Raw genomic sequence first — 12197 nt, 5'->3', positions numbered from 1 at the left:
GGATGCATTTGTAGTCACTTTAAATATGTCAAATTGATTCATGTATACAAATATAAACCAAAATCACATCATGACACTTATCTTTTAACATTTTATTCATCACGTCTCATTTTTCGAACCATATTAAATACAAATTACTTCGACCGTATTCAGTGAATTACAGCTGTGGAAAAGGTATCTGTTGGTACTGGGTCTAATGAGTCATCAGAAACCCTGTGACTTTGACAGAGACATGGCTCGGAGGAGGCAGACACACACCAACACACATTATGCAGCATTAACACAACAAGGGCCGGCGGCTTCTTTTCATCAACCGGACTCCTCTGATGTGCCGCGTCCCTTGTTTCATCACTTCAATCCATCTGCTTGTCATCTGTTCTCGCGGCAACTTCAAACCAAGACTCTGTTCAGGTCCAGGCAGAGCTGTGGACCGAGTCTGGGGGCACAAAGGGAGACAGGGGGGGGGGGGGGGGGGGCGGAGGGGTTGAGGATGGAACCAAAAACAAAAAGGCTGGACCAGAAGAAGTCCAGACTTCAGTGTCTGTCCGAATGGTAAACACTTTTGGAAATGAGGAAGGAAAAGAAACCTTTTGTGTCTTCAGAAAAACAACACAAGCGAGGTGAGGAACTAAGCATTTGAGGGTGCCGGGTGGGAGGATAGGTCTGGCATGGTATGGCACGTTATGGTGTGGTGTGGTGTGGTTGGCTCTGCTGTCAGAGACCAACCCCTCGCCCCCTGTGCCTCTGCGAGGACCTTCATGAGAGGACCCTTTGTTCCAGGCCGGCAGGCGTACCAGTGAGTGAATGAGCAAGAGCAGCGGCGGCCCTCTTCAATCGCGGCTGTTTGTTTACACCACCAAGTCCCGTCATACTTCATTAGCAGCCCATCCCACCGACAACCTCTGATGTCCTAATCGCCGATGAGCATGTGGATGCCCATCAGCCCTGGGCCTCAGCGGTTCAGAATAAAGGGGTTTCCAGGATTCCCGACACACACATCCCCAGTGAATCGGCCTGCCAATCTGCCTTCTCAGACACTTGTGGTACAAATCAATCCACACACACACACACACATGCACACTGCCTCCATGGTGAGGGTGGATGGGAGAACTGGTTCTTTCATCGTGGGCCAAGAGGCACTGGGAGGCTAGCCGACGTCAGTGGAGCAGCAACAGTCCCAGAGAACTAGCTTTGCATCACAGAGATGTGAGAGATCTGCCGCCCAGAGAGAGACAAAAGCAAGATAGAACGATTATCCAGTGCTACCACCCTCTGAGCACAGTCCGCAATTCATGGATTCAGTGCATTGTTTTTTTTTTTTGTCTACTCCTGAAGTGTCTTAAAGGCGGGATCAGCTGTCAAGCTATTATTCTACCATTAACTTCCAAAAGATATTACCATTTAAAGGCCCAAGAACATTGTAGCCTGTGTGGTAGCTATTGATTGTGTTTTTACACATTTAGATCTGCACAATAAACGTCAATTAACTGACCTCCTGAATGGCTCTGCCCAGACTCTCCTTGCTTTTCACCACCTTCCTGAAAGAGACACACAAATCCATTACTATCACACAACAACAACAACAACAGAAGCCGACGCTATCTGCTGTGCAATCCCGTTCCAATGACAAGCCGAGAGGCGACCTGCGTATTCTGCGAGCCAGGCTGAGGGTGAAGTTTGCGGAGCAGTCCGGCCGATAGGTGGACGGCACTATGGCGTAGGCTCCGGGAGAAAGACCGCAGGCCAGACTGACATCCTGGGTGTGGCAGTGAGGGACACAACTAGCAGCCGGATCCTCGTCCCTGGGTAACGTCTTCTCAGATTCTCCTTCTGAACACTGGACACACAGTGATGATCAAAGGCTCTGATGCTGTAAATTTCCTCCATTGGGTATTTCAATAATAATAATGTGTTTGTCACACATAGTGTTTCATGAATGTTTTTTCATGCTTGATGTTTTTTGTTTCAAGCAGGTAATAAAAATGATAATTACAGTACAAACACAAATTTGGCTGATTCACTAAGACAAAACTACACACAAGTTATTCCTCTTAATCTAATGCTAGTGATTTTTTACTGTCAGGGCTACAAATGCAATTCATTTCTTAAGCTGACCCTGGCATGTTAGGGATGGACCGGCGCTGAATGGCCCATACTTCTCCCTTAATGTTTGGCTGACCTTGTAAATGTGAAAGCCGATGGGGTGGAGGTCTGTGTCAGGGCGCCTCTGGTGCAGCGTAATCCTGACATTAGCTCCTGATGTCACGGCTGACTCATCGCACACTGTGAAAGGGAAGCAGGGGTTCTGCCAGTGAGACAGGAAATTCCTGCTTCCTCCGGCTGTCCTTCCCTCCACCCACGAGCCTCGGAAGTAACTGGTCTCCCACTCGCCATCCGTTTCCAACGGCAGTGTAGGTGCTGGGCTTTTCAGGGCACTGAGGAGGACACCGGCGTTAGCACGTAAGGAAAACGCCGATTGAATCAAAGCACTTCACATGGCGGAACGTGGATGTAGGAGAATGCGTGTTTCGTGTGTGGAAACTAACCAGCAGATGTCACTATCTACTCGCTGTGATCAATCTCTAAAAGGGAAGTGTTTGTGCGTCATTTGATTTTATCAACAACAGTTCATCCGACTTCCCACTTGGTGTGTGGCTGAAGTACCGAGGAAGTCAATCTACCAGAATGTAATAGGACTGCATTATGTAGCCCCCGTGTGCTGTAGTGAGAGGGCACCACAGAAAAGCACTCTGGGCATAGCTCAATCTCCGTAGCACACTGGAGTAAATTCAAGAATTCAAGACAAAAAAAAATTGTTGAGAAAATCAGAAACATGACCTTAAATTAATAAATCACTTACACTGAACATAGTGTTTAGATATTTTTGATAACATATATGTAACGGTGCTACATTTAACATGCAAGGCATTGATATAGCATCAAACAACAATTTGCTAAAAAAAAGGTATGGTAATGATGATGTTAATAATAATAATAATATAAACGATCATCCACGCTTCCTTGTGTTTTGCTCACATTGCCGGGATGGATGTGCATGAAAAAAACTATCCCTGGTCTTCAAGTTAAAAATGCATTGCGCAACAGAAACATAACCTGGACGAAGTGTCCTGCAATATTTTCAAAAAGAAGATGCGCATGTCACTTTTTCCATCTGAGAGCTTGTCTTTTTACCTGAGGGATGTAGCGGAGGAGGAAAAGGCCCTGATGAGGAAGCGGGCCTCAGCTCCTGGCTGGTAGGTGCTGGGTATCAGCAGGTAGTACCCAGGCTCCAGCTGCTCACGGAGGACCACCTCTCTCTCGAAGGCATGGCAGTGAGTAGAAGCACACGGAGGTTTGTTCAACGTCCGGCTGAGGTGAAAGCGCCTTTTCTCCACCTATTGACGGAAAACTGGGAGTGAAGTGATGTAAAGATACAAAAATATATATATATACACAAGTACGTGCCCTAAAAGTGACGGCGCAGACCTTCCACATGTGCAGCGCAATAGCCTGGTAGTGCTGGTGAGTTGTGTTCTTGCTGTCCTCGAGTGTCGCGTGTGCGCAGTGATCCGCGGCTCGCCATTTTCTGTGCTGTAGCAGGGACACCAGCACCTCGCCTCTCCCGCACACTCTGAGCCAGAACTTTGGGTTGCTGCTGTAGCTGCTGCAGTTTCGGCTGCCCCCGGCGGAGTGGCCCCCCATCCAGCGGCCGGCCAGCTGGTGCTGGTGCATCAGCAGATTTCCTGTCGGAGAAGAGCGTTGTGAGGCTTTAAAAAGGACTGAACACAGGACACAACGTCAGTAGGAGCAAATTAAAAGGAATTACCAGTATAGATGCTTTTTAGTTGCCCCTCATCAGTGATGGGGTAACCCACTGTGACATCATCAAACTGGGACAGAAATTCGGTTTCATCCAACCAGAACTCGCCCTCCGCAACCCTGGCTTGTAATTCCGAAGCACAAACAGGGTCGACAGAACTCCAACCCAAACCGCTGCAGACAAGGAGGTAGACCGAGTGACTGCCTTTTGCAGCATTCACAGGCTGCATACATGCCACAGTGCCTCAACCCTGTCTGCAAGGTGCTCATTTCTTCTCACAGAGCCTTAACTATGACACACATGCCTACCTCCCTGTCCAGGCGCCTCCCCAGCAGCCTCTTCCCCAGGGGTTTCTGATCCTGAGCAGTAGTACTTTGCTACCGGACACCCTCTGGACCTCCACCCACTCCATGACATTAAGCGCGTGGTACTGACCCAGCTCACTGGCTCCTGCAACAGTCAGCGAGGTCATCAGGTGATGTGACACAGGATCAAAAAACATTTCTATCAGCGGGGAATAACCACTTTCTGACCTCCCGGGCTGCTGTGAGTGGCGCAGCTAAGCGCACACTCTTCTTTCACCGGATACAGAAGCTTCAGGTCCAGGCTTCTTCTGCTGACCTGGTCACTGTCTTGTTCGGGCCTTTGCTCTTCTTCTGCGACTCCGAGGCTCCAGCGTTCAGCCAGGCCTCCGGTAAAATCCACCAGGGCCTCGGACACCTGCCCGGCCCACAGTCGCTCATATGAGCCGTGAAGCCTGAATAGGAAGGACGGGACAGGAAATGGGATTTCCAAACCCCAACTGAACATGCTGTGGGGAATGCATCACATGGTTCACAGTGGCTGAGATAAAATGGGAAATTCCAGGCTTTACTTACTTGGCATAGGCTTTCTCCAACAGGGCTACCCAAAAGGCAGAGGAGGTTTGGCAGCGTGAGAAGCACAGAGTGGAATTGATACAGGGCAGCCGGTCATCGATGGTCACATCTGTCCAGTGTCCCTGCTGCCAGAAGGAGAACTGGAAGGAGCCCCTGTACCTGCTGTCACCCCACTGGGGCTGCTCTGGAGGCAACACCTACAGGGAGTCACAGACTTAATCCACACAGCAGTATAGGACATGCGGCAGAATGCAGAAAACACGCTCAAATCTGAAAGACAATACAGTTGTTGTTCTACCTTGTTCAGTAGCTGCTTGTTCTTGAGCAAGAAGGTGCAGGCGCAGAGAAACCAGCAGTCCCCTAATAAGCCTTGTTTCGCATGACACAGGCTAATTTTGTCATGGAAGAGAGCAGGTGAATGGCAGATCTCCTGGATGTGTAAAAGAGACATCGAATCGACACTTAAATAACACTTGTAATAACCCTTGGGTTTCGGTCTTTTATCGCATTCATCTGATCGAACACCTGATATGGGGAATATTTCTTTATAAATAGATCAACCTCTCACAGGTGATGCAAAGTTTTATCCACGTCAAAACAAGCACGAGTGGAAAGCATGGCGGCATTTCCCATTTCCTCTTAGCACCGGGTCTGACCTGTGGGCGCCTCCAGGTGATCTCGCCCTGCAGCCTAGCGATGGGCGTGGAGCGGTCACAGAACAACGAGGTGTCATCCGAAGGAAAGTGCTGGTCCTCAAACAGAGCCTCGCCTCCACGTTCTTCTCCAACGGCTCCGTTCATGGCTGCTGCTGCTTCACTTCTACCTGGATGGAGCCTGCTGTGTCAGGAGGGTGAACCTTGTTTTTTTGATGCAAGGATCCCCAACAGAAATATTTAGATGAATTTAATACAAAGTAACTGGTGGTCAGCACAAATTCATATAATAACTAACTGCAGTAATAACTGTTACTTGCAAATAATAGATGCATATATAATAATTATACTCGTTTAATATCTAAACAAAACTGCAATGATGAAAATATAGCAGGTAATTGTGTGGAACGCCTCAATGTTTGTGTTTCTCACCTCGTTTAACAGCATTCCTTCTTCATCACAACACAGCTGCTAACCGTTAGCCGCAGCTAGCTCAGACTCGTGTAGCATCGTCTTCATCGTATCGTGGTGTCACAGCCACGAGCACATCGAGCTCTGTTTCGACCCCTGGTCATGGCAGATTTCGTTATGAATGCCAGTTATATCCAAACCATGGCGCATGATCCCGCTGAGTGTAAACACACGTCAAGTCTCTTCCGCTCGGACGTCCAGAGGTTCATTCATGAAGTGAATCCTTCCTGTGCAGCTCAACGCGCGCGCCCCCTACTGGCGATGCCGGGAATCACACACAAGCGGCTGCAGTGTATGCGGATGAAAAAAGACAGACTAACAGACTATTATCAGGCACATGTCTTTGAAAAACAATGAAGCCTAATACGAAATATACTTCATTAAATATATCCACTATGAGTGGATGTAGAAGTTTTTTTTTAATACAAGCAAACCTTCACAAAAGTGGGGTTTATTGCAATATTTTAAACTGTGAATATGTAAAATCACATATTGGCCTCGGTATTACTGTCAAGTAATACTTTCTTTCTTATGTTTTCCCTATTACTATTGGTGTTTTAATTTCTGAAATAATTTCTGAAATAAGTCTTTCCTATTTCAGCTAATTTTAACAAAAATAAATTGTTGTACGGCCATACAGAAATTGTAAGGTGGTTTTCATACTTTTCCAATGAAAACCTCATACCTAGGTTTTTTGAATAGATAAACACAAAAAAGCATATGCAAATATAGTTTTTATTGGATTTAAAGTTACAAATATAATTGAATTCTTTTTGTATATCCTTGAGTATTTAAGCTGGTCGGCTCAGGTTACCTCCACGAGTTCAAGCGCTGATCAATGTTTTCTAGTTAGAGAGGACAAAAAGGAAAACCATAAATTAATTCACATTCACAGTTTGTTTAAACTGATATATGCTAGTTCTGTGTTTTAGACCAGGCATTTGCAGAATATAGAGATGAATGTACTCTGGCATAGAGGCCATGGCATTCTTCATCAATTTTTGCTGAGGATCGGCGCAGAGAAGTCTGTTAAGAGAACAGAAGTTAAGACATTACAAAAGCCGAGCTCCTCACGCAGGACATCAGCATTCTGACCTCTATCCCATACAAGATGAGCTGATAAAGTATAGTTTAAATACCCTTTCAAATGCCAAATGTGATGACCCACCACAGAATAAGGAACCATAAAGGCCAATGCTCAAATATATCTGGGTCAAGCAGGAAGTTTTGCAAGAAGGCTTTGCATACTTTCCCCAAAGCACATGTGTGAAACCACCTCTGCTTGGGGTCATCAGAGAAGATTTAAGAGACGCAGTGTACCGAACATTAATTATGAAATACAATTATCTTCTAGCAACGGTGGTACAGAACAATAAATTGTGTTAATTCCTTGAATGTAAGCGTTGCTAGAGCAATTCCTTTCAAATGACGATACTTTATTATCAAGCAGACTTGGAATCTACCCATACGTAGTCATTTACTTAAGTATGCACTCAGCTGTCCCACAAATTAACTACCTCATACTTCTCTTTTACCAGATTCAATTTTCACACAGTACAGGTGATCAGTTAATACAACTTGGCATATTTTCATAATTAAAACTGCCCAACTGTGCATAACAGTGGTTCAGTTCTACTCTAACAATAATGGGATATTATTACATATAACACATAATGAGTTATATATACATTTAATTCATTTTATGCTGGCATTGCCAAGAATTATATCCATGGACGTCTTCCAGCACTTTTGACATGGAAGACTTCTTAAGATCAGCATCTATTGTTCAAGACAGAAATGAGATCATTTATTCAACTACAATCTAAAACTTTGACAGAAACCCCGACACCCACACCCACACCCCACAACATAACATCACGAGGCAGCACAAAAAGACACCATTTCCACTTATCACCATACGATGTCTTCATTGCATTTATTGTCCTTAGATCAAATCACCATTTGCAGTGTGTTTTATAATGTATCGGAGGGGCACTATAACGTCACCATTGCTCATACAAATGTGTGATGCAGATATGAACACGTGTGAATGTGCCAATGGGCAAGTCAGAATCAAATCATATATACTAAAAACATATCCTCTTTCATAAATACTCTACTTTGTTTTTTTCAGTGTAACACTTTCATTAGGACATCATTCCGTATAGTCAACAACAGAGACATCTCGACACGTCTCAGTAGGTATGAAATGACTTTTCAGGGTCTGTGGTGGCTCTCGTTCACCGTGGGACAATAAAACAGAAAAAATTGATCATGTTTGTAGTGACAGATGTGTTTTTCCTGCTATGACAAGTCAAAATTGTATTCGGATTATAGGCAAAGGGGTCCTAAAGATCATTTCAAACTACTTTGGTTAATCCACTGGCAGATTAGTGTTTGTAATGTTTTGTGTCTCAGCTCCTCTGTGAAAAAGGCACTCTGAGAGCTCACAGCGGAGCAGTCAGCTTACACCCTCGTCTTCTTCCTCTGAGTACGTGGGTGTTATTTGATGACTTTGTCTCACCAGCAACCTGCATTCCTAAAATATCCCTTACATCAAAGGAATGATGCGTTCATTTATTATTTTACTTTTTCAAAGCCTGTCATCAAGCAAAAGTCTCCATGTGCTAATGGGAACATTCACGGAGCCTTTATTTTGTAAGCTGACAACGTCATTTTACAAACTCAGACTTCTGCTTATTAACTTCAGCTAAATGAGAAATATGGATTTCCCCCCCAAATCACCTACATGTGAGTGGCACGGGAGAGATCGCTTCATGTGATACCTCTACCTCTTTGTGCATGTGTACATGTGAGTTCTGCGTCTGCTGAAGCACAGCAGAGACAACTCAGCGAGTGGAGATGTGCTGCTACGAAAATGTTCAACGCAGCAAACTACTGTTGAGCATTAAACTCATGGTGTGGTTTGAGTGGAAGGTTTGTGTTGCACAGACCCAGAAATTAAGCACGGCGTGACCCATATTTCCCCTTTCCCTTTGATGCATGCTTCTTGAGAATACAATTAGCGTTCGTCTGACCTAGAAAAGTGTCTCAGTTCAACCTCAAAGCAACCTACTTATGGGGGGGGGGGGGGGGGGGGGGCGATGGTGGAACTCCATCTCTTCACTGTCTGTAAATGTAAAATCTCAAATTGTTTTCTTTGATTAAATATACTTAACTTAAATAGTTCCTGCCCTATGAGAGGAGAACAGACCCGCGTAACTTCCCATAATGCACTGGTTCCACAGGTCTCTATTCTTATATCAAGGTGTGCTGATTGAACTATTTATATATTCTTATGGTCCACACGCTAAATGAGACCATAATTCAGTGATATTCATTCATATATGCAGTAAAATCCTGGAAACAGTGAATGTTTAAATTGTTTATTTTTATTTATTCCCTGCAACTTTACCTGTAAACACTGTACAGTGTTTTACACCATCACGTTTCTCTCTACTTGGAAAGTTTTTCCAAACATATGTGATTTGTTTGTACATGAGAATGCACACACAAATAATCAGCAGTTTATCTTCTTCATGATACTACCTGTGTGTGTGTGCAGCATTCCTCCCCTCAACTTCCCTTTTTCCTTCCATTGGGGAAAGTGAGGGTTTTTTTTTTTTCTATGATGTTGTAATAGATCACAACTGATGACAGGGACGTTCTCTGCTCTGCACCCAGCAGTATAAAAGGTGGCAGCGATCAATAGCTCGGCACCAGAAGCTCTCTGACCCGGACCAGACAACAGCTCAGAGTCACTGCTGCCGACAAAGACGAAGACATGGTGTCAATCAAAGCTACAGCGACGGTGCTCACGCTCCTCTCAGCTTGTCTGCTGGCCACTAACGTGTCTGCAGGTATGTGCTGCCTTTCCTCCATCTCTTTCTTTTTGGTTGTTTTTAATTGATTTATTTTCTGATTCCATCCTACCACATAGAGTCTCTGGGGCTTCTGTTTTTGCTTCCCTGTATCTCATCATGTTTTCTTCTTTTACAGTTAATCATGGATGCTGTCGGAGTTACATGACAGCCAGGATTCCATTTTCTAGGATCCAGGGGTACTCAGTTCAGACTATGACAGAAATGTGTCATATCAATGCCATCATGTAAGTATCGGCTCATTTTCACACACAAATAACACAATATATAGCACATGTATTTATCAAAAGCTCATTCGTGTTCATTTTGTTTATTACCTTTTCTATAGTTTCCACACAAAGAAGGGGAAAGCGTGCACGAATCCCGCTCTCCACTGGGTCATGCAGTACGTCAACCATTTAAGGTAACATTCATTTTTAACAAATTGTGAAACAGAAAATTTAATTTTAAAAAACTGAAGTCTGGTGTGAAATATGTTTAAACAAATATATGGCTGAAATTGTAACTGGTTGTGTTTTCATTGCAGAATTAAAGCACAGTTGGTTCACTTAAAGACCTCACAAGCGAACGTGTAGAGTTCTTCTGCTCTTTGGACGGATGATGGAGCCCGTTTCTCCCTGCTATCCAGATCGGATGATTAGAAATTAGAAGGCATTAGCTCAGTTGTAGGAGCATTGTATATTATGATAAAAATGTTCATGTTGTTTTCTAATGTGAAATGTTGTACTTGTAAAAGACTTGTGTAAAACCATTAAAGTAACAAAAAATGAAATTGTGTCAGGTCTCTCTATGAAAACACTCCTCTGTGTATGTAGGGACACTTACATACACAGAGGAGTGTGACACACAGAACTGAAATAATCAGACAAAGCACTCCTGTCTGACTTTACCTTAACTTCCTGTTTCTATTTGTCGAGGCGAGAAATTCCAGCTCTGTAGTTTTTGTGTACGAATAGTTTGATACGCAGTTGAAAATGTGTGACATCAGCAGGAGGAAGTAGGGAAAACTGTTCATGGAACGGAATAGAACAGGTTAACGATGATATCGGCTGTAATGGAGTGAAAGGGCTTCTGATTATGATTTTCTGCATTCACTACTTCTGTTGTATACATAGTAATGCATGTATATGCTAACATGTACATGCATTACTATGTATACAACAGATATATACATATATACACAGTAAATCCTGTTTGTATACTAATCATTTCCTAAATGCATTCATTCCACCCGAACATGAGGAGGTTTGTGTGAGTAACTCTTTGACCTCTAGGTGGCGGTAGTAAGTCTGGTAAAAGGAGGAAATCAAACACTTTTCATAAAGTCTAGCTGTTTCAGTGCTGTCTCACCGCCCAACAGCGTTTAGTGCCGCATCTCACACATCGATGTCGACACGTGGCCAAACCTCTGCTCCTCTTTCTTCCAATCCAATCATCATCTTGCACTTGGTAGAGTTTTAAATCTTTGAAATGTCACTTTCCTGCTTTTAAACTACCGGAGAAAAGTGTCATTTTGTCACGGATGTGCATCGTGTCCGATCATTGGCCTTCGTCTGTAGTTGTAGCTGTTGGCAACAAAAAACAAATCCAAACGAATGAGCATTTTCTCCTGTCGCATGAATCCATCCAAATGACAGTCTGGAGCCGCGCTCGCAGCCACCATTACACCACCTCCACTGTTCTGCACCACTGTGCAGAGTGCTTTTCTATGAATAATACAGAGCGACCGGGGGGGGGGGGGGGGAGGGGCATGGACATGGGTTTCTAAATGACAGAGGGAGTACGTCCTGTTGTATGGAAAGATGAAGTCAGACAGATACGGCGGAGGGAAACCACCCTGAATACGAGTTACACGTGAAATCCCCACCATAAATAATCACATCAGACAGTAATGCATGGATTCTGATTTAGCTTTATTTGAATCAATGAATCAATCAGTCATACTTTCCCCAAACACATTCCTACATAACTGGGTGTTTACGTGACGTGACTTGCAGATAAAGGACGCCGCGTTCTTACGGATGGGTGCAGTGAGAAATGGCAGCGGTACGGCCGTCCGGAGGAGGACAAGGTTACGGACCCGTATTTTCCCATGAGGGAGCGGGCCGCTCCGGTGTAGAAAAGAAAATAACGTATTGCACTGTGAGATCAGCAGACAGGTCGTCTATCATGCCGTGCGTGCACACAGGCAGGAAGCCAGACAGCGTCTCCCGAAGCTCAAACACAAGATAATGAGACGTCCACAGTCAGAGCGGCGAAAACAATCTGGCTTCTCAAAGTGCTCGTATCGGGGCGCTTTCTGCAGCAACAAGGGAGAATATTCCAATAAATACACTTGAAAAACTTCAGAATTCAATATCTTTCCACTTCTTTTGTTCCCCCTTGTCCTCACTCTTTCTTTGTCACTCGCTCGTTCTTGCGAGCAGTTAACACAGAGTTAACCGAGCTCTGTGTATAATTAGACAAACAAAAAAGAGAGGGATGAAACGTCTAA

General features: G+C 44.3%; 2 protein-coding genes across 3 annotated transcripts; one reads left to right on the top strand and one right to left on the bottom strand.

Moving 5' to 3' along the window:
* Positions 1-77: 77 nt before the first annotated feature.
* capn10 (calpain 10) lies at positions 78-6082 on the bottom strand. 2 transcript variants are annotated; one of them, XM_037458640.2, is made up of 13 exons: positions 5784-6082; positions 5355-5554; positions 4997-5128; positions 4699-4895; positions 4354-4577; positions 4129-4270; positions 3827-3993; positions 3487-3743; positions 3193-3395; positions 2180-2435; positions 1644-1837; positions 1493-1538; positions 78-1215 (listed from the first exon to the last, which is right to left on the bottom strand). In XM_037458640.2, exons 2-13 carry the CDS (start codon positions 5496-5498, stop codon positions 1186-1188), a joined length of 1992 nt encoding a protein of 663 aa, XP_037314537.2. In that variant the 5' UTR covers positions 5499-5554; positions 5784-6082; the 3' UTR covers positions 78-1185. The 2 variants fall into 2 exon arrangements, with proteins under 2 accessions (XP_037314537.2, XP_037314536.2); XM_037458639.2 differs by having other exon boundaries at positions 1493-1837.
* A 3401-nt stretch (positions 6083-9483) lies between these two features.
* Positions 9484-10663, top strand: ccl20a.3 (chemokine (C-C motif) ligand 20a, duplicate 3). Its single transcript, XM_037458647.2, has 4 exons — positions 9484-9682; positions 9822-9930; positions 10032-10106; positions 10230-10663. The coding sequence occupies exons 1-4, from the start codon at positions 9607-9609 to the stop codon at positions 10276-10278; spliced, it is 309 nt and encodes a 102-aa protein (XP_037314544.1). The 5' UTR covers positions 9484-9606; the 3' UTR covers positions 10279-10663.
* Positions 10664-12197: the final 1534 nt, after the last annotated feature.

Source organism: Pungitius pungitius, chromosome 15 (genome assembly GCF_949316345.1).
Source record: "Pungitius pungitius chromosome 15, fPunPun2.1, whole genome shotgun sequence".
Taxonomy (NCBI): domain Eukaryota; kingdom Metazoa; phylum Chordata; class Actinopteri; order Perciformes; family Gasterosteidae; genus Pungitius; species Pungitius pungitius.
This window is presented reverse-complemented; position numbering and strand designations above follow the sequence as displayed.